Source organism: Hypanus sabinus, chromosome 3 (assembly GCF_030144855.1).
Source record: "Hypanus sabinus isolate sHypSab1 chromosome 3, sHypSab1.hap1, whole genome shotgun sequence".
In the NCBI taxonomy this organism is placed as follows: domain Eukaryota; kingdom Metazoa; phylum Chordata; class Chondrichthyes; order Myliobatiformes; family Dasyatidae; genus Hypanus; species Hypanus sabinus.
The window spans coordinates 120,501,061-120,524,472 of NC_082708.1; the positions used below are offsets into that span (position 1 = coordinate 120,501,061).

A 23,412-nucleotide genomic window follows, 5' to 3' on the forward strand; every position below is an offset into this window, starting at 1 on the left:
TTTTTCCATAGATGCTGCCTGTCCTGCTGAGTTCCTCCAGCATTTTGTGTCTGTTGCTCGGATTTCAACATCTGCAGATTTTCTCTTGTTCGTGATCTGTGGGTTAGCTTGGATGAGAACTGCTAAGTCTGGACGAGAAGGGTGATTAAATGGAGAGGAAAGGCGAGGTTTCCTTTCAAGCCCCAGAAAGAAAATGTTTAAAATTACCAGGACCTCTCGACCATAATTAACTGGAGGTTCCATCGCTAGTTTCTGATAAATTGGCAGTTAAATCTACATTAGAATCTGAATACCCTCATTGGGATCTGCTGTTTTAATATTGATGGGACACCTGCAGCAGCTGTTTTTTTTACATTGGGATGGATTGATCCAAAATGACAGCAGTTAAGAACTTGTCAGGAAAGCTGTAAAATTATGTGAGGTACAATGTTTAACATTTGGGCTTTAGTGTTTACTTTTGTAATTTGTTCAAGGCTGCTAAGACTTTTAAAATCTGTTCACTGTAGTATCTTTTGTTTTATAAAGTTTCTGCAAAGAGATGCATATGTTAGTCATCTGCTTGGTTCCTATTTCATTTGCAAATGAATGTCTGGAGTTTTGATGCATTGAATGTCACGTACAAACAGAATGAAACATCTGACCTTCTATTCCTTGGGTTCTGCATTTCATTTCGAAGAAAATAAGATTTTTTTTCTATTTGCGGCATAAATAAATGTACTTGTCTTCTGACGGGAAAAATTTCAAATTATGCGGCTAGAATTAAAATTTTCTGAACCATTCCGCAGAAATACCTTGACTGGCTTTATAATGGCAACTTTTACAATGCCACATGATGGATAGAGACCTGAGTCAAATTCATTGTGATGTCAGATGCAAAGTAGTAGGATTTAATAAATTATTATCGATGTTCTCTTTGTTGGTCTAATAATATATTTAATATTCTCTCTGTTTTTATTAAATCTTGTGAACCTCATTAATGTTCCCTATATTCAAATCGTCAAATTATTTCTAAATTGATAGTATTCCAGCCTCTAGGTAGAAACTTATAGTTTAAACCCTTTCTCTGGAGACTTAAGCACAAAATCTAGGCTAGCACCAGCAAGGGAAAGCTAGATTATCAGAAAAGTAGATATTTGGAGCAGACATTGAGGTGAAGTCACGTCAGGCTAATATAGGAAGTTCTATGGCACTATATTAAGTATTTTAAGTTCTTCCTGGAGTTCTGAAAAAATTTCATCCAGCAGCCAGTATACCTGGCTGTTGGTGAGAACACAGTTTGCACACATTGTCTGAAGTTTTTCATGTACTCCAAATGGAAGGGCTTTTCAAAAGTGCATTTGAGCTGGAAAATGGCAAACGGAATTTAATGCAGACAAGTGTTGCACTTTGGGAGGACTAACCATAGTGAGCAGCAGGGCACTGAGGAGTGTGGCATCAGAGGAATCTGGGAATACAGATACATAATTCCTTGAAAGTAGCATCACAGGTAGATTGGGTCATAAAGAAAGCATTTGGCACATTGGCTTTCAAAAATCAATGTACTGAGTACAATAGTTGGGATGTTATGTTGAAGTTGTATAATAAATTGGCAAGGCCTAATTTGGTGTATTGTGTGCAGTCCTGGTCACCTGCCTACTGGAAAGATATCAATAAGGTTGAAAGAGTGCAGAAAATAATTACAAGGACTTGAGGGCCTGAGATAGAGAAAGGTTGAAGAAGTTAGGACTTTATTCAACAGAGCATAGAAGAATGAGGGGAGATTTGATAGAGGTGTACAAAATTATGAGTGTTATACTAGGGTAAATGCAAACGGGGGGGGGGGGGGATATGGAGGGCTATGGTCCAGATCGATCGGACTAGGCAGATTGGTAGTTTGTCACAGACTAGATGGGCCAAAAGACTTGTTTTTGTGCTGTAACGTTTTACGACTCTAAGAAAATACTGCAGATGTTCAAAATCTGAAATACTGGAAAAACCCCAAGAGATCAGTTAACATCTGCACTAAAGGAAACAGTCAACATTTCTGGTCTGTGACCCTTTGTCAAAACTGAGAAAGGGAGAGATGTTTCAAGTTTCAGTAGGAGAAAAGGTGGTTGTAGGGATTAGAATGAAGGAAATGTCTGTGACAGGACATCAAAATGGAAAATACGTGATAGTTACCTACATATTAAGCTTTGTGGTCTATAACAAATTGTTAGTGGTATGGTGGTGAAACCTGCCTGGAAATCTAGATTTATGTGAGTAGAATAAGAAAGACTGGGCCAACATGACAGAAAATGGAAAATGATGGACAACTAAGTAGATCCAGCAGCCTCTGTGGAAAGAAAAACATTTCAAATGAGGGACACTCCATCAGATCTGAGAAAGAGAGATATATCATAATCTAGGTAACAGTGAAATGTGTGTAGAGCAAAGAGAATCTCTCCAAAAGAATGAAAACTTAGTATGTGGGATCATGTTAAGTTACTGTGACTGTGTAATATTTTGCTGATGTGGTTTTGGCTTGCTGGGCATAACTAGCAGGCCAGACTATACACAGACAGAAAAATGAAAGAAGATGGCTGACAGAAATCTGGAGAGGAAGAAAGACCACATAAACTAAGATTAGAGTATTTGATATTAGGTTGGCAAGGCTGCAATGAGCCCAGGTGGAAGGTGAGGTGTTGATCCTCTAGTTTGTATCAGCGTAGGACAGTGAGACCAGAATGGGGCTGCACTTCAGAAGTATTTCATTGACTATTCTATTGTTCCTCAATTAATAAATTCTTAGAAAATGTTTTGTCAAAGGAAAATTAATAAGGATGGCCAGTGGCTTTGAATGTTTTGGTACGCTATATTATAATGGATGGAGAGGGACACTATTAATTATATTTTTAAAAATACAAATTGAAGCCACATTCTCAAAATATCAATGGTATTGTAATAAAAAATTATAAGTTGAACATTTGTAAATCAAGAAGCAATTTGGAGTAATGAAATGTACTCTATAGCTGCAACAAGCTGTAGAGTGGCAACGTACACAAAATGTTGGAGGAACTCAGCAGGTCAGACAGCATCTATGGAAATGCTTAAAAACAGTCGATGTTTTGGATCAAGACTCTTCATCAGGACTGGAAAGGAAGGGGGAAAACATCAGACTAAAAAGGTGGGGCGAGGGGCGAAGGAGCACTAGAAGTTGATAGGTTAAGTCAGGTGAGTGTGAAATGTAAGAGACGAGATGAATGAGTTGTGATAGGAGAGGGGAAAAGGCTGTAGGAGAAAGGGAAGAAGGAGGGGCATCAGGAGGAGCTAACAGGCAGTTCAGGAGAAGTGGTAAGAGGCCAGAGTGGGGAATAGAAGAAGGGAGAAGGGTGAGGGAAAAAAATTACTGGAAAGAGAAATCAGGTTGGAGGCTCCTTCTGCGGAATATGAGGTGTTTCTCCTCCATCCTGAAAATAGCCTCATTATGGCAAAAGAAGGAGCCATGGACCAACGTTTTGGAATGGGAATGGAGATAGGAATTACAATCGTTGGCTACCCAGAAATTCCACTTTTGCTGGATGGAGCAGAGGTGCTCAACAACACGGTCCCACAGTTTATGTCAGGTCACACCAATTCAGAGGAGGCCGCATCTGGAGCACTGGATACAACAGATGACCCCAACAATTTGCAGGTGAAGTGTTGCCTCACCTGGAAGGACTGTTTTGGGCCCCTGAATGGAGGTGAGGGAGGAGGCAGAGGTAGCATTTTTGACACTTGCAGGGATACATGCCAGGAGGGAGATTAGTGGGAAGGAATGAACGGACAAGGAAATCACAGAGGGAGCGATCCCTGCAGAAAGCGGAGAGTGGGGGTGGGGCGGAGGAAATAATGTTTTGGGTGGGAGGATCTCATTGAGGGTGGTGCAACTTGCAGAGAATAATGTGTTAAATGTGGAGCCTCAGGGCGTGGTAGGTGAGGAAACGATTAACTCCTCCTCTGTTAAGGAAGCAGGAAGATGGGGTAAGTTCGGATGTCCGGGAAATAGGAGTTGCAGGTGAAGGCAGGGTCAATGGTGGAGGAAGGGAAACACCATTCTTTGAAGAAGGTGGCCATCTGTGACATCTGGAAAGAACAGCCTCATCCTGGGAACAGATGTGGCAGAGCCAAAGGAACTGAGAAAAGGGAATTTTTACGGGAGACAAGGCGGGAAGAGGTATAGTCAAGGTAGCCATGGGAATCAGTAGGTTTATAAAAGATGTCAGTAGACAGTTTGTCTCCGGAAATGGAGATAGAGAGATTGAGAAAGGGGAGAGAGGTGTCAGAAAAGAACCAAGTGAATTTAAGGGCAGTGTGGAAGTGGGAGGCAAAGTCGATGAGCATATTATGATTGCATGAAGCAGCACCAGTACAGTCATCATAGTGCTGGACGAGTTGGGAAACATTACCAGGGAAGGCTTGGAACATGGACCGTTCTACATAGCCAACAAAAAGGCAGGCATAGCTGGGGCCCATGCAGGTGCCCACGGCTGCCCTTTATTTTGGAGAAATTGGGAGTTGCTGAAGGAGATATTTTTGAAGAGGGGACTAGTTCTACCAGGTGGAGGAGGGTGGTGGTGGAGGGGAAACTGATTGGCTTTTTTTTAGAAAGAACCAGAGACGTTTAGGGCTTTCTTCATGGCAGATGTAAGTGTACTGAACATCTATGGTGAGGTGGTCAGGTCCAGACAACTGGAACTTGTTGAGGAGATCGAAGGCATGTGAAGTGTGGCTGATGTAGGCGGGAAGGAACTGGAGTTGAGAATGGAGTTGAGCTAGGCAGGCATGAGTCCAGAGATGAGGTTAGTGATGGTGTTGGAGACAATTTTCTCATTGTCCATACTGGAGTCCTTTTCAAGGGATAAGTAAGAGGAGGTGTCTGAAATTTCCTGCCTGGCCTCAGCAAGATTGGGATCAGCCTACCACAATACAACAGCACCCCCTTTATGGGACAAAATCTTAGAATACCTTCATCATAATAATTTATCAATATTTTTATTAAAAACCACCACTGAACATTGCATTTAAAAGTGAAGTATTCCTGATAATAAGCTTGCAAGATAATTTTCCTATTCTTAAACAGTATTTGATCTTAAAATAAATGTGATTTGAAATTTCAGTGCACAGGAATCATTAAGGGTTCACATTTAAAATTGTTTCCTGGCCTTAAGAAAGATAAACAAACACAATTATATATGATTAATACAATTAAATGCAAACATTGATGGTTAGTTTCTCAGTTTTGCATCTTGGGTGTACATTGCAGATTTTTGTTTAAGACACACATTTACTGGCAAGCTGCATAAGAACTCTTAAACTATTTTGAGGTGTTCCAGTTTAAGTAGCTTCATTTGGTCTACAAAGTGCGGTCTTGTTATAAGATGATTTGACAAACCGATAGGCCAAAAGTCTGTCTATGCAGAGTTTTTGGAGTTCTCTTACATCATTTTTAATGGTCCATCTAAGTGCCAGCCTTTGCAAGTTCCCGATTGTAGATGTTTTTTGTGGATGAGAGTGTCTTCTGCTGTTCTTCATCATCACCATCATCTTTCTTCACCTCTCCCTCCTCTCTAACCATTTTCTTCATCTCCTGTGTCTCTTTCCATTCTCCTCCTGCTCAATCTTCTCCCATTCCACTTAGGGGGAAACAAAGATCCACTCCTCATATGCTGCAAAGACATTGACAATGCATAGGCATATGGAGTCGGTGGGGTGAGGAGGGGGAATGTGGCGGTGGATTGTTGGTAAAATAACAAGAGTTGGATTAAGGACAAGAACAGGGTCGGGGATTTTGAGGAGGGGGATAACTAACAGGTTTTGCCTTTGTGTATGTGTGTCTGGCTGAATATGTATCTAGAAATGTGCCTATATGGGAGAGCAAAACACATTGGTCTGCAGTTCCAGTGAGGGTGGAATTTCTGGCAGCAAGCTTCTTCTGGTGGTGGTCCTTGAGGATCTCCTGACTCTTGTACATGGAACTTCCCTTGTGGAATAAAGCATGAAACTCAGTAATGATCACACAACATCCCATTTCTGTACATTAGGTCTTTCGCTCCCTCCCCCTCCCCCTACCCCCTCTATCCCTCTCCCTCCTACCCCTCTCATTCTCTCTCTCTCTCTCTCTCTCTCTCTCTCTCTCTCTCTCCCTCTCCCCCCTCTCTCTCTCCCTCTCCCCCCTCTCTCTCTCTCTCCCCTCTCTCTCTCTCCCCCTCTCCCCTCCTCTTCCCCCAACTTCCATAGTAGCCCATGGTAACCATAGTGTGCATTGCAGTTGTCTGGCTGCAATAGTGAGTGTCCCTCTTGGAGCTAATCACTTTCTCTGATTGCAGTGCAGTGGTGTCATGAGCTGTGTTGAATTTAAGTCGGTCTCATGCATCTTCTTGCTCTTTTCTTAGGGCAGAAGATGATGTTGGAGAATTCTCACAAACCTCACTTGTTTAGGAAAACCTAAATTGGCACTATTACTAAATGGAACAAAGCCAACCACGTGTGCAATGCATTGCTAGGCATTCAAGTTTTGAGTAATGGCATTGCTGTGAAGGTGTAGCAGATTTATAGCATTTGGTGCAATTGGAAACAAAAGATAGTAAGTTGCAAAGAGTTCATTTCATGATAATTGAAATGATCCCTTCTCATGTAGGGTGTGGTAGAAGCCTTTAATGCTGTCTTCAAATGCACTATTGTGTACATATTAATGGGACAACACTCACAAAGAAATGACAGATATGCGACAGCATCATAATGTAGCAAATATCCTTTATCAGCAGCAAGTAAGTATTCTAAGAGTATTCACTTGTTACTATCTAAAAGGCTGAGAGTGGATTAACTGGGATTCTTGTCTTCCAGAGTGTCGTGTGATGAAATCGTCCTACTCACGTTCTGGTAGTACTTCACGACATTCCGGATCAAAAAGTCCTGGGTTGTCTCGTCGAAGCAGATCTCCTGCATCAGGTACATATTCATCAAATAACAATGAAGTCAATAAAATAGTAACATCAGGAAGAGTGAAGGACTTATATAGTGAAGCTGTATATGACTTTGTTGGTGGTCAAAGAACATGCCTATCTGTGCAGAAAAGGATGTTGCCCCAACGTGACTCAGTTTTATTTTTGAGTGACTCCTTCATATCTCATCCCCTGCCCATGGGAGATTTTAGAATATTTTATGCATATTGTTTCCTAAACAAAGAATGATCCAACTTTTACAGAATTAATTTTGTTTATTTTTTATTTATCTTGTAAAACCTTAAAGCTTTACAGTTCTTGCACTATGTTAAGGTTTAATTTGCTTCACATTTCTCAAATACAATCAGTTGCTTTCTGGGAAAATAAAATCCTACTCGTATTCCGGAGGAATTAGTGGGTCATTTTAATTTTGTATTGTGGTATAAGATATCCAAAGTTGAATATGAAACCCTTTATACATCTCTTTAAATTTTTATTTTGGTTCAAAGGAACCTAGAGAAGTGTTTATAAAAGGCACAAATTCAACATTTTATATCAACACTATCAGTCAAAGTCAGTATTACCCTACCCACAGTTTTATATAGAAGACAGCTACAAATATATTCTTTAATATTGAGTGATAGAAAAGACTCATGTTTAAGCATATTCATGTTCCTGAACAAATATATTTTCAAAGTTAATTCCTGCAAAATCTTTGAATAGAATACAGAGCTTTATGTTCACACATTTGGTCTGCCAACATTATTTATTCATTGTATTTTAAATATTTTAACAAATGCCTCAGCTATTACAGAACATTTTGTCCCTTAAGCCTATAAATGAGTGGACTATGCATTGTCTGTGATTATATATTTGTGATCTATGTCTTCATCTTCTTCTAGTAGTCTCTGTTACTCAACCAAATGTTGTACATTATTGCCCTGGTTCCTCTGTCTTCTGAACACCCTTCTTGTGTTTTGAATTTGATGCTGTGTTCTATTTATGATTGTGTGGTAACATCTCTCCTTAATGTTTTCTCCTTCCGCTTGTGTGTTAACTGAATGAGTACAGTTAAAAGAGGAGGTTACCACACTGCATATTCTCCAGTCAAATCCCCAGGTGAGCCCCTCTTTTCATACAATCCCATCTCACGCTTACTTTGATCCACCAAGTACGATTATGTGAATGAAGATCATTTTCACAAAGGGCTTGAATTTCACTTTCTTAATAACTAAATCATAACTTTGAGTTGACAAGTATCTCTCACATGGTATTGAGGGCACTGATATGATCATCTGGACTTAACTGGTTTTATCCTCTTATGGCATAATTAACAAAAATAAGTGTGTAAACTTTTAATACTGGAAACATGTTTTGGAGTGAAATTAATTTTACTTAATTGTAAAAGAAAAACCCGCAAAAAACTTATTGGTGTTTCAGACTCCACTGAAGTTAAAAAATAAGACACACTATCACATTCTACTTATGTGTCTTCTCACAGCATTGCATTTTCATCCAGTTCAGCTAAGCAGTGCTATAATAAAATCAATAGCAGCAAATTTTACAAACTTAATTGTTCTCTAATTTTTATTTTATCTTGTAAAAGCTTGAAGCTTTTATAATGTTGTGATACTTTAGTGTTTACTTTGCCTCAGATTTTTCATATACAAAACCAATTTCCTTTCTTAGAACACAAAATCTGTTTCATAGTCTGGAGGAACTAATGGGTGATTTCAATTCTACATTGTAGTATAAAAGAGCTGATGTGAATTTGAGACTTATTATTCAGCTCTTTAAATTTTTGTTTTGGTTCAGAAAGAAACCTCAGGTGTAATGTATAATAGGCAACCAATTAATTATTTCAGATCAACACTAGCAAAATAAGTACTATCCTACCCACATTTTTACTTAGAAGACATTTACAAATATATCCTTGAATACTGAGTAACAGCATTATAGAAACCACTGTTGTCCTTCTCAGAGGACAATCTCCCATGTTCATCAGACAGGGTCTTCTGATTCTTTGTTCTCTGCCTCGAAGTAACCAATTAGAGCCCTTGTCGGAGAACCTCCAGCAAGAGGACATCAGGAGAGGCGGTGGCATGTCTAGTGCATAGCTCACCATCAGCAATTGAACAGATCTGTGTTGAATGATCTCTGTAAGGTGCAATATAGCAAAATTTGGAATGGGGGGGAGGAATTGCAGCTTTGCCATTACATTTAATTACATGTAATTAAAAATTAACAATTATTTAGCAACCTTTAAAACCAATGTCCACCCCACACACACACACACACACACACACACACCATTTTTAAGGTTATGATCTAATCAGCAAGCAATGTCAATGGAATCTCTGAATATAAAAATCTTCATAACTTGAATGTATGATACAATGATGACCTGTAGAGATATTATGAATGAAGTAGAAGCAGAAAAGAAAATGAGACACAGAAAGATAATTTTTGGCTGCCCTTTTTCAGAGGCCAGGTTTGTAACAACTGTTCTGGTACTTCCAGCAGGAAGTTGTCCTTGTAAGGAATGTTCCTTGGTAAAACAAGCACAGAGCCTGTAGCTTTAGATTTATGGGACCCATACTGTGTTTTTCTAGGACAGTCCTTGGCTGTGCTGCAGCGCTGTGGGATGTTCAATCATTGAATCAGCCCTTAAATTTCATGCATGTTTGTCTGAGATTTCTTAAGTGCAGAATGTTTCAGTTCTGTGGGAAATAAAGAAATAGAGAAAACAATGTAGAAAAAGCATATATTCTGGTAGTTTTATTATGACTGATGGCATTGATGATGTATATAGCCCAAATTGTTGTACCGGAAGAAAATGAGTAATCTTCAATGGGAGAATATGTTGAAGCATAAAATTGAACTTTTTTAGGATATAAAATGGCTGGATTTTCCACATCAGTAGAAAGATGGCATGCTGTGATTTGTATCCACTCAATTTCTTTGCTTCTGATTTGGTTGAATTTTGGGCATGTCATCCCAATGAACTCAATTTGACAAATTCCCAAAAGGTGTCTCATAAAGCATGGTTTTTATCAGTGCCACAGGATGCTGATGTACCAGAATAGTTGTTTCTAGACAAGCTTAAGGAGAGGGACCAATTGTGCAGAACATTATCCATCAATCTCATAGACCAGCAATTGGCCACATTCTACAACAACTTGTGCTGCCATGCCTTGTGATCGGTAATAATGATGTAAAATCAGCATCATTCCACTCCAAGTTGAACTCACCTGTCTATAAATGAGTGGACGTATTCAACAGCCATCATTTTATCTAGTACAAAGTTCCATATATCTCAAGGCAGTCAGTGAAAGGATTGAATCTCCATCGCAGATTTGAATGGAGTCGAGCAGAATGTATTAACTGCTTTATGAATAACTAATTCATTGATAGTCATGTCTACTTTCATAGAATATCTTTTCATTTAAATCTCATTTTAATATACTTAATTTGAGAAAGCTAATTTTACATGGGTGAACTGATCTATATTGAATAAGTTGGACTTTTTACATAAATTTTAATAGTTCAGTATTACATTATAATGGAAGTTATGGTAAGCCATTGATATCCGATAAAATTTGCTGACTAGTTGCAAATTGAGCTTTAGCACTATTTTATCTATATCTACTGATCTGAATCCTTTGTACACGTTTATATTTTTACTTGATTCCTCTTTTAGTGGAGCAGTGAAGCACCTCAGATAGGAATGTATTTGTAACTGCCATAACTGGTTGGGGGTGCACTCCAGGCAATTTGCAATTGATTCTACTCGACTTTCCTTGCCTCTTGTGCCATAAGATGCATCATCTAGTAGTCTGTAAGAGAAGAAGTTAAACTCGCCCAACAACGAGGCGAGTTTGAATGCTGGTTACAGGTAGCACCAAAGTAATGATTAACTAGCTGTCTGTAGTTAAAGGCTTCTAGCAAAAGGGGATTAAACAACAATTGCAAAATATGTCAAAACATTCTTCCAATGCAGTAAAAAAGAGCAATCAATGGCAACTCCATTGTGTTGCTTTCTCTGTCCTCTCAAGTCCGGTGCATATCTCACATGCAGCTAGTTTAGCCATCCTTCCTTAATCTGTGGCTGCACCAACTCAATGGCGGAATGCAAATGGAATTAACTACTATTGTCAAATGTACTGAGCTACAGTAAAAAATGCATGTCTTGCATGTTGTTCATAAAGATCTATTCATTATACAGTGCATTAAAGTATTACAAGGTAACACTATAGCAGAATAAGGTATAACAGCTACAGAGAAAGTGCAGTGCAGGTAGACAATAAGGTGCAAGATTGTAACAAGGTAGGTAGTGAGCTTGAGTCCATTTTGGGACTGACTATATAGTAGTTAACAAAATACACCCACTGGACAAATCAATGGAATAAATATCTAGAATAAATAGGAGAGAAGTGTATGAAAATATCTGAAGCAGCGACAACCATTTTGTTCAAGTGAAATAGGTGTTGAATGATAACATTAAATATGTTTAAGGCAGTGATGACTCATTGCTGTGAAATCTACTTTAGGAGCACTAAAGCATTATGTCAAGAGCTGTCACATATAACGGAATCAGAAAATTCACTCCTTTACAAATGATGAATTTAGCTTCCACTCGTTATAACTGGCCAAGAGTCAGAGCTATCAAAATTGGACAAATGTGTGGTGTGAAAATTTGGATCGTGAGTCATATAGGTACTTAAGGTGCAGATTTGCACCAAAAACATAAATGTCATGTGGGAGTTACAGGATGAACAGTTAAATACTGCAGAGGCTGGAAATGTAAGGTAAACAGGAATTGTTGTGAACGCTCAGCACGTAATCCTGCATCAGCGGAGTTGGGGGGGGGGGTGGCAGTTAAGAGTTGTTACATAAACTGTGCTCTATAAAGTTGTACCAAGATTTCCTGACACTGATATTCTATATCCCGGATAATGGAGGCAAACATCCGATTTGCCATCTTCACCACCCTATCTAATTGTGCCACCAACCTTAGGTGTCTTTGGATTTCTTCAGCAAGATGCCTTTGTTCCTCAGAAGTGCCTAGAGCCCTCCCATTTACAGCTTATTTAAAGGATGCAGGCTTCTTAGGCGGAACCAACATTTAATTGCCCATCCTTAAATGTCCTTGAGAGGATGGTGAGCTACCTTCTTTAAGCTCTTGTGGGAATACCTACAATGCTGTTAAGGAGAGAATACAGAGATTCCAGGGATATCAAAGGTTTGATGAAGAGAGAGAAGGGGAAACATGTGGTAGGCTTAGAGCACTGAAAATAGGTGAGAGCCCTCAGGGGTATAGAGAGTGTAGGAATTGGTTAAAGGGAAATTAGGAGGGCTAACAGGGGCCATGAAGTATCACTGACAGATAAGATTAAGGAAAATCCCAAACCAGTTTATAAGAATATTAAGAGCAAGTGGGTAACCAGGAAAAATCAGAGCCCGTGCAGGACCAAAGGGACAATCTGTGATTAGAGCCAGAACACGTGGGAGGGGTTTTTAAATAAATGAGGCCAAAGATATCATAGCTAGAGGTTTAATTCAGGATGGTGACATTAAAGAACTTGTTAGATTAATATACCTGTCTAAATGTAACTGTATCAGTACCTCTACCACTTTCTCCAGCAGCTCGTTCTATATAGCTGCCACATTATGTGCAAAGAATTTGCCCTTCAGGTCTTTTGCGGTTCCTATTCTCACGTTAAACCTATGCCTGCTAGTTTAGAATCCCCTGTGAAAATAGCGACCACTCACCTTATCTAAACTCTTCATAGTTTTGCATAAGGTTACCACTTAGCCTCCTACACTCCAGGGGAACAAACAAACACCAGCCTATCCAGTATCTCCTTATAATTCCAACTCTCCAGTCCTAGTAACATCACTGAGAATCATTTCTGCCCTCTTATTTTAAGGACATCTTTCCTCAAGCTGAGTGACCAGAACTGCAAACATTACTCCATGTAATCTCACCAATTACTTTACATTTTCATAATAATAAAATAAACATGGATGTATGTCTGGACATCCAAATGGCCTAATTCTGCTCTTATGTCTTATGGTCTGGAAGTTACTGTCAAATTTTTTGCACGTAAGTCAACATGGAAATTTCTGATTTGTCATGCATATGAACGAGTTACCCAGTATTTGCTGTTCACAGATCAACGAGAGGTTGCTGACTGTTCATGATGTTCTAAATCATAATTTCTGTTGCACAATATCTGGTTGTGAAAAGTTTATTTTATTAGATTAGATTCTGAGTAGTTCAAAAGTTAAAGATTGCATATTTAACCCTAGTTACCTACATGATGACTGTAACATTTGATGCCTTGCCTGTTTCATGTCTTAATAACTAATTTTCACGCAGTGGTATATGTATTCCCCTATTTTTATTTTACTTTCTGCTGAATGATTTATATTCCATGCTTTTCCTCAGTCTGAGTCCTTCAGAGCTCTCTGATCATCAGTTTGCTCAGTGCTAGTCCTAAAGTCAGATGGCACAAACTCTTCATATAATGGACCAGATTAAAATTAAAATGGGAAAAGAATGCTCAGAAGTTCCTGAAGGTGCGCCAGATGGAGCCAGTAGTGGGACACCAATCACCAATTTAGTTAATAGCCTGATGGTAAAAACATCAGCAGAACCTGAGATCCAGTTCACACTTTTGTGACCAAAACCATGCCATTTATTGTTCTTTTCCAAGGTGGGGTTTACAATGGCTGGTGGGCTTAGGCCCAGTCAGGCTTGTGCTTTGGGGTGCTAAGGGATGGCTATTCAGCTGGTATTGAGGTGGGGGGGAGGATGTGACAACGTATATGAACAGATAACTAACTATAGCAGTCAGAATTAACAAAGCCAGCTCTGAATCTGCAACTTGTCTATTTGAATTAGTATCAAGCTACTGACTCCTTGAGCTCTGAGAACAAAAACGAATTTTATAGAAAATTTAATGGGGTAATTTGTCTTATAATTATTTGCTGTTAAGTGTTCTATTCATTTCATGTTAACTCCCTACAAAGTACCCCAGAATATAGAACATAGTGCATACAGCATAGCACAAGCCCTTTAGCCAACCTTTTAACCTACTTCAATGTCCATTTTATTCCCACATAGTGCACCATTTTTCTTCCATTCATGTGCCTATCTAAGAGTCTCTTAAATGTCCCTAATATATTGCTTAAATCACCTTCTCTGGCAGTGTGTAAATCCCCCCCATTTATTCTAACAGTCACCTTAAAATTGTGCCCTTTTGTATTAGCCATTTCCGCCTTGGAAAAAGGCACTCAATCTATGCCTCTTATCATCTTACACACCTCTGTCAAGTCACCTCATATCTCTTTCCTTATGTCCTAGGTTTAGATTATCTGATACCTCTTCAGTCTATAGAATAAGACAAAGTCAAAGTCATAGGCCACCGAAGCAGGCCCTTCAGCCCACCGCATCCATGGCAACCATCAAGTATTCTAGTCCCATTTACCAACATGCAGTATGTAGCCTTGGTGATTCAAGTACTCACCAAGATACTTCTCAAATACGGGAATATCTTCCTCTACCATCTTCTCAGGCCAGTGTATTCCAGACTGAAAGTATCATCTGGGTGACTTTGTTTTTCTTCAGATCCTAAGAATTTTCTATAGGGGCACAATTGAGAGCATCCTGACTGGCTGCATCACTGCCTGGTATGGGAACTGTACTTCCCTCATTCACAGGACTCTGCAGAGAGTGGTGTGGACAGCCCAGCACATCTGTAGATGTGAACTTCCCACTATCCAGGACATTTACAAAGACAGGTGTGTAAAAAGGGCCCGGAGGATCATTGGGGACCTGAGTCACCCCAACCACAAACTGTTCCAGCTGCTACCATCCAGAAAAGGTACAACTGCATAAAAGCCAGGACCAACAGGCTCTAGGACAGCTTCCACCAGACCATCAGACTGCTTAATTCACGCTGATGCAACTGTATTTCTATGTTATATTGATTATCCTGTTGTACATACTATTTATTATAAATTGTATATTGCACGTTTAGACGGAGACGTGACGTAAAGATTTTTACTCTTCGTGTATATGAAGGATGTAAGTAATAAAGTCAATTTAATTCAAATCTCTCATCCTCTTAAGCCTATGCCCTCTCGCATCAAATGTCTCCGTTATCAAGAAACATTCTTCACTGTCTACTCAATCTACGCAGTTCATAAATTTTTACACTCTGTCAGGTCTCCCCTTGACCTTATTTGCTCCAGGGTAAATAAACCCAGCCTCTCCCATCTCTCCTCAAGTCCAAAACATTCCAACCGAAGCAGCATCCTGGTACCCATCTTCACTGCAATCATCACTTTCCTATGGTGTGACAATCAGAAATGCAGACAATACTTCAGTATTTCTAAAGTTGCACTATGACCTCCGTGCTCATCCATTCTACATCCTGACTAATGCATCCCAGTCACCTGTAAGCATTTTTCACCACTTTATTTACAATATCTGTGCTACCACCTTTAGGTATCTATGGACTTATGCTCTCAGCTCCCTGTGTTGCTCGATATTCCCTTGGGCCCAGCCACTTATCTACCCTGATTGGAGTCGTTAGTGAGTAATCTATTAACCACAGGTAGTTTAAGAGACACAGAACAGCAGTCTCTGATCACAATCCAAGTATCTGTTTCTGATGTAAATATCCATAATTTTCCTCTGCTTGCTTTGTATTTCATAGGATAGACACATTTTGGTAGATTTTTACCTTCACTACCAAGAGAGTGAACTGGAAGATCAGATTAATCATCTTTTATAAAAACCTAGAATTCTATTGAGGAATGGCATTTCCATTTTGTGAATGAATCACATGAGAGGCAGCCTGTGCAGGGGCAATCAAGAACTAACAATTCAGAATGTGGAGGGAAGGGTTGGGGGTGGAATATATTAGGATAGGCAGTTTGAATCAGAATCTGATTAATTAACACTATTATATGATGTGAAATTTGTTGTTTTGCAGCAGCAGTACAGTGCAAAGATATGAAGTTACTCTAAATTACAAAACAAATAAATGGTTCAAAAACAAAGGAATAAAAAACTTTCCCCAAGCAGTAAGGTTGATCACCTCCACCCACTAACCCAGCCCTGGACCTCTATTTTATCATTTCCTGTCAGAGTACAATCACTCCTGTGCCAGGCATCACTTTATTGACATTCAGAAATCTGATGGTGAAGAGGAAACTGCTGTTTCAGAATTGTTGAGTATACGTCTTCGGGCTCCTGTACCATCCCCCTGATGGTCGTAGTGAGAAAAGGACACGTCCCAGATGGTGAGGTTCCTCAGTTATTGATGCCACCTTCTTGAAGATGTCCTTGATTGTGGAGAGCATCGTGCTTATTATGGAGCTGACTGAGTCTACACATTGGACACGACATACCAGTCTGAATGTTCTCCACTGTAGATCCCTGAGTCTACACATTGGACACGACATACCAGTCTGAATGTTCTCCACTGTAGATCCCTGAGTCTACGCATTGGACACGACATACCAGTCTGAATGTTCTCCACTGTAGATCCCTGAGTCTACACATTGGACACGACATAGCAGTCTGAATGTTCTCCACTGTAGATCCCTGAGACTACGCATTGGACACGACATACCAGTCTGAATGTTCTCCACTGTGGATCCCTGAGTCTACACATTGGACACGACATACCAGTCTGAATGTTCTCCACTGTGGATCCCTGAGTCTACGCATTGGACACGACATAGCAGTCTGAATGTTCTCCACTGTAGATCCCTGAGTCTACACATTGGACACGACATAGCAGTCTGAATGTTCTCCACTGTAGATCCCTGAGACTACACATTGGACACGACATAGCAGTCTGAATGTTCTCCACTGTAGATCCCTGAGTCTACACATTGGACACGACATACCAGGCTGCCATGCAATCAGTCTGAATACTGTCCACTGTAGATCCATAGAAACTTGCTAGAGTCTTTGGTGGCATAACAACCGCATCAAACTCCTGACAAAGTAGAGGCACTGGCTTGCCTTCTTCATGGTTGCATCAGTTTGATGGACCCAGGGTAGATCATCTGAGATGTTGACCAATGTTGACTTGAAGCTGCTCCACACCTTTCCACCACTGTCCCCTCAGTTAGGACTGGTGTGTTTTCTCCCAGCTTCCCCTTCCTAAATCTTGCTGAGTGTAGATAGAGTGGAGCAGTAAGGTGGCAGAAATCAGCATCGGTAGGTAAGAGCTGTGTTAATAATGACAATGGTCCAGCAGTTTCAATGGAGGGTTTGCTTCAGGAGCCAGCATGAAGGTTAGGGCTCCAGACTTTTAAAGGGACAATTAAAAAAGTGTGAGGTTTAAAACTGCTCTGAAAACCCTGTCCGTTTGTTTCATTTGTACTGATTCATAAATTTTTCAAGATCAAGAGAAAGGTTTATCTCATTTTGGCAACCACATGGCATGTGGATAATGGAATTGTTGATTAATTTTAGCAATTTGCCTCTCCCAGTTTGCCTATGACTGATTAAGGCATGAGCATGGAAACCAATATAGATTTAAAAAAATAATTGGTAGAAATTTGTCCTTATTCACTCATGCCATACCAGCAGAATCTTGCACATTATGTTAAGATCGCTATGGACCAAGAGGTGTGACCCATGCAGCAATGCTTCTAAGACACAAGCCAGGGCTTGATCAACCTGGCGAGAGTATCTGATGCAACATTAAGAAAATGCTGGAGGAACTCAGCAGATCAGGCAACACCTATGGAAAAGAGTAAACAATCGACGTTTTGGGCCGAGACCCTTCTTCAGGACTGAGAGGGAAGGGGCAAGATTGCCTAATTTAAAAGGTGAGGGAGGGGAAAGAGGCTAGGTGGAAGGTGATAGGTGAAGCCTAGTGGGTGGAAAACTCAAGGGTTGGAGAAGAAAGAAACTGATATGAAAGCAGAGTGGACAATAGGAGAAAAGGACAGAGGCAAGGACCCGGGAGAAGTTATAGGCAAGTGAGAAGAGGTATAAGCTCGAAGGGGTGGGGGAGAGAGCTTTTGTACACCAGAAGGAGAAATCGATATTCATGCCATCAGGTACCCAGATGGAATATAAGGTGTTGCTCCTCCACCCTGAGGGTAGCCTCAGCTTGGCATAAGAGGAGGCCCTGGATCGACAGGTTGGAATGGGAGTTGGAATCATAATTAAAATGTTTGGCCACTGGGAAGGCCCGTTTCTGGCAGATGTTATGGAGGAGCTCGACGAAATGATCCCCCAGCTAACGGAAGATCTCACCAATGTAGAGGAGGCTGCATCAGGAGCACTGGACACATTAGACTGCCCTAGCAGATGTGCATGTGAAATGTTGCCTCACCTGGAAGGACTGTTTGTGGCCATGAATGGAAGTGACAGAAGAGGTGTATGGACAGGTTGTAGCATTTAGGCTGCTTGTAGGGAAAAGTGCCAGTAGGGAGATTAGTGGGGAGGGATGAATGAACAAGGGAATTGCAGAGGGAGTGATCCCTGCAGGAAGTGGTGAGGTTGGGGTGGTAAAGATAAGTTTAGGAGTAGGGTCCTTTGGAGATGATGGAGGAACTGATGTGTCTGATGTTGAAAGACCCAAAAAACCCAATGTTTCTCTCATACATACTAAACTTACCACAGGTCAAACTGCAAATAACTTGTATTAGCCGTGTGAAACAGAGAGAAAGTCACAGCAACTTAGTCAGAGAAATCAAATGTTTCATTCTATCCAATGCATGTGGTACAGGCACAAAAAACAGAATGTGGAAGCATAGAAAGTGGCTTAAAAGAGGGTATAACATGTCTCTGTGATATATCTAAAGCATTCTTTAGAGAATGAACATAGAACATATAGTACAGCACAAGAACAGGCGCTTTGGCTCACAATGTTATACTGAACTGATTCAATTTGTAATCAAATGCCTAACTAAGTGAATCACTTCTGCATACACAGTCCATATCCTTCCATTTTCTCACATTTATATGCCTACCTAAATAAACGTCTCTTAAAAGTCTTGAATATTTCTGTGTCGATCACCACCCCAGGAGCCACATTCCAGGCTCTTAGACTAACTGTGTAAAATAACTTGCCCCTCACATTTCAACCCTTGGAAAAAATTACTGCCTGTCTACTCAATGTACGTCTCTCTTAATGTTGTAAACCTCTATCAGATTTCCCCTCGGCCTCCACTGCTCCACAGAATAAAAAAACAATTTTGTACAAGCTCTCCTTTTAGCACATTTTCACTAATCCAGGCAGCGTTCTGGTAAACCTCTTCCTCATCCCCTCCAAAGCCTCCAGAACGGAGTGCAATGCTCCAAATGAGACCTAACTGAAGTTTTATAAAACAGCAAAATAACAAACTGACCTTTGAACTCAGTGACTCAACTAATAAAGGCAAGCAAGCCAAGTAACTTCTTAAACACCCTATCAACCTGTGTAGCCGTTTTCAGGGAGCTATGAACTTGGATCCCAAGATACCCAGGCTCATCAACACTGTCAAGAACCTTGCCCTTAACTGTCTCTTTGCATTTGACCTATCAAGGTGCAACACTTCACATTTGGTCAGGTTAAACTCCATCTCCCATTCTCCACCCGTATCTGCAACTGATCTATATCCCGTTATATCATTTGTCAGTCTTCTAAGCTATTCACACCACCACCAGTCTTTGTATCATCTACAAACTTACTAACCTACCCATCTACATTTTCATCCAGGTCATTTATATATATCTTAGACAGTGATGTCCCGGTACAAATCCCTGAGGACCACTGCTAGTGACAGACCTCCAGCTGGAATAAGCCCTTTTAACCACCACCCTCTGTCCTCTATGGACAGACCAGTTCTGAATCCAAACAGCCAATTCACCATGGATCCCTTGAAACTTAATCTTCTGGATGAGCCTCCCATGAGAGACCTTGTTAAATGCCTTACCAAAATCCATGTAGACAACATTCACAGTTCTACCTTCATCAATCACCCTTGGCCATTCGTTAAAATCAAGTTAATAAGCTATGACTTGCCCCGCACAAAGACAGGCTGGGTCTCCCTAATTAGGACATGGTTTTCCAAATGTTCATAAATTCTTTTTTTTTATAATTTTTTATTGAAGTTCATCGTCAAACAAACATTTCCATAAGATGTATTTCAGACATTGTACATATATATCACAAATCTCCACAAAGTATTTATCTGAGGTATACACTTATAGAAAAGAGTGGAAAGAAAAAACAAGCAGAAGGAAAGAACTATGTACAAGTAGGGAGTGATCTTTTTTTTTACAACAGATTCAATGATTTGTGAGAATAAATGAGGCATGTTCATAAATTCTATTCCTAAGAATCCTCTCCAGTGACGTGAAACTCACCAGTGTATGGTTTCCAGAATTATCCCTTGTTCCCTTCTTGAATAATGGAGCAACATTAGCTACTCGCCAGTCCACCAGGGCTTTTCCTGTGGCTACAGAAAGATATTGATCAAGGACCAGTCAATCTCTTCTCTTGCCTCACTCAATAAGCTGGGGTAGATCCCATCAGCCCCAGGGACTTATCCACCTTAATAGTCTTTAAGAGAACCAACACTATCTCCTCTTTTGCCCTTGTATATCAACACTCAGCACAGATCACCCCATCCTCCATGTCCTTCTCCTTGGGAAATACTGATGTAAAGTACTCATTGAGAACCTCACCACATCTTTCGCATCCAAGCTAATGTTCCATCATTTATGATTGAGTGGTTTGAACCTCTCCCTTGATGTTGTCTTTCTCTTGATATGTACATAAAATACCTCGAGATTCTCTTTAATCCTACTTGCCAGGAACTTTTCGTGGCCCCACTGACTTTTTTAATTCACTTGAGTTCTTTTCTGGCTTCTTTATAATCCTCAATGGCTCTGAATCTCGCTTCTTAAGGTTTACATACTTTTTTTTTCGTCACTAAATTCATCACCTCCCTCAACATCCAAGGTTCTCTTACCTTGTCGCCTTTTTCACTGGAACATATTGTACCTGTCCTGTACTCTGTATAGTTGGTCTTTAAACACCAGCTATATATCCGATGTGGACTTGCTTAAAAACAGCTGTTCCCAATTAATTCTTCCTCATTCCTGGATGCATCTAACAAATTCTGCCCCATCAAAACCTCTTGCATTCTGAAGGACCCTGTTTATATTAGTGAAGTTGAAGTTCTCAATGACAATAGTTCTATTGTTTTTACCCCTTTTCTTAATCTGCCTGCCTATCTGTTCCTCAATGTCCCAGTGGCTATTGGGGGGTCTGTAGTACAACCCCATCAGAGTGATTGCACCTTTCCTACTCTTGAGCTCTACCCATATAGACAGTGGATGAGCCATCTACTATGTCCCCTTTGAGTGTAGTTGTGTGTGATATTGTCCCTGGTTAGTAGTGCGAACCCCCACCCCCTGCCCCAAGACATTAAGCACCCTTTCCTCTCCCTCTCTCAACCAAGTCTTTGTAATTGTTCCATGTACTGATCCATACTCTAAGTTCATCACCTTTACCCAGAATACTAGCATTAAAATACACACACTTCAAACTATCCATCCTATAACTTTGCTCCTGCCTGTTTTTACAGGCCCGGACTTCTACCTTCCTCCCCATCCTTCCACTTTCTGATCTGGTGTTCGAGTTCCTATCTCCCTGCAAAACTAGTTTAAATGTTTTGAGAATTATCAGATACATATAAACCTGACCTGTGCAACATTTGCTGCCATTAATCAACAACATGGAATAAATTACATTCAACAATGAAAGTCATTGATGTTATAGGAAATTGATGTGATTGAAAATGAAAGTCAGATTGTCACTTTATGTGGTAACTAAATTAAGCTGAACAATGAGAATTAAAACTGAGTGCAGTGCGTTCAGCAGTGGTTATAATATAATTTTCCATGTCTGTTATCAATTGCTTATGTAGTTCTTTTTAATGTTCTATTTTAAACTATATCTTAAATCAAAGACATTCTACTTCAGTTTGATACATTTGTAAGAGCAGAAATGAGTGGCAGACACTGCTCACTTATGTTTGATATTTCCAATACAAGACTAGTGCAATAATTTTAGGCATTGTTGAGTTGCAGTGGTGTACATCCAATTCACAGGAATCAGAATCATGTTTATTATCACTGATTCACATTGTTTTGTGGCAGCAGTATAGTGCAAGACCAGAAAATCATGAATTTAAAAAAATACAAAAAATAAATAGTACAAAAGAGAAATAGTGAAGTAGGGTTAATGGGTTCATGAAGCATTCCAAAATCTAATGGTGGGCAGGAAGAACCTGTTCCTAAAATGTTGAATGTGGGCCTCAGACTCCTGGACTTCCCTCTTCAATGGTTGTCATGAGAAAAGGGCATGTCCCAGGTGTTGAGGGTCCTTACTGATGGATGCCGCCTTCTTGGGAACCTTCTTTTGAAGATGTTCCCTAAGTTGGAAAGGGTGGTGCCCCTGATGGAGCTGGCTCAGTCCTTCGATCCTGTGCACTGGAGCCTCCCTACTGGGCAGTGATGCAACTAGTCAGAATGCTCTCCATGGTACATCTTTAGAAACGAGGTGGAGTTTTTGGAGACATGCCCAATGGAATATGCGTAGGGTCCATTTATGATTTTTCAACAGTGCCTTTGTACCATGTGAAATAGTACAATAATAGATTTTTATTGGCTTTGCTCAAGGACAAAACTAACTGTATGCCAGAGTGCCCCAATAAAAAGGAGAGTACAGACAGGAAAACAAGAATTAAATTGCTAGGCACAGAAAACTAAGGAACTCTGTTGAGCTGGAAGACAAACCATTTTACAAAATCCACCATTTGTATAGACCATTGGGCCAGTCATGACTGCATAAAGGAAACTTGGGCACCTGCTCCTGGATGTTTCTGGCCATGAGATTCAACGGAGAAATTATGGAAAGAGCATCATAAAATTCTTGATGTGCATTATCAGTGGTTGTAAACTTCATTGGAATTATAGATTTCAGAAAATTATGCTCAGTTTTCAGAAGGGAGTGTTTTAGGATTTGTATAAAATAGAAAGGCAAAGCACATTATTTGCTTTTATCCACCTTACCCAGGCATACCATCAAAGTCAGTTCTTGTAACTTAAAGACTGAGGAAATGGGGGGGGGGAGTAATAATGTTAAAAATGACAACTTCATAGCATATGGACAGACAGAGGTAATTGCCTTATGTAGATGAAATGATTCACAAGGAATATGATCTAAAAAGTCAATAGTCTTTTCCAGTAGTGCAAGATGAGCTAGCAGCAATCAATAACTTATTTACTCCATACCTCCTTCTTCTGTTAGTTTAGTATAAAAGATAATTAGGTCCAATGTGAAATAGACTTTCAATTCCAAGGAGCCTATTTATGCCACACAGAAGATCAATTCCACCCTTTATTTGATCAAAACAAATAGCAGTATGCAAAGAATAT

At 40.0% G+C, this 23,412-nt stretch overlaps 1 protein-coding gene across 2 annotated transcripts in view; it reads left to right on the top strand.

The window, feature by feature from the left end:
• dclk2a (doublecortin-like kinase 2a) overlaps positions 1–23,412 on the top strand; it is a 337,808-nt gene that overhangs the window by 206,299 nt on the left and 108,097 nt on the right. For both annotated transcript variants that reach the window (XM_059963368.1, XM_059963367.1), the window contains exons 4-5: positions 6,844–6,948; positions 8,013–8,060. In XM_059963368.1, the coding sequence (XP_059819351.1) occupies positions 6,844–6,948; positions 8,013–8,060 (153 nt within the window). The remainder of the gene's footprint in view (positions 1–6,843; positions 6,949–8,012; positions 8,061–23,412) is intronic.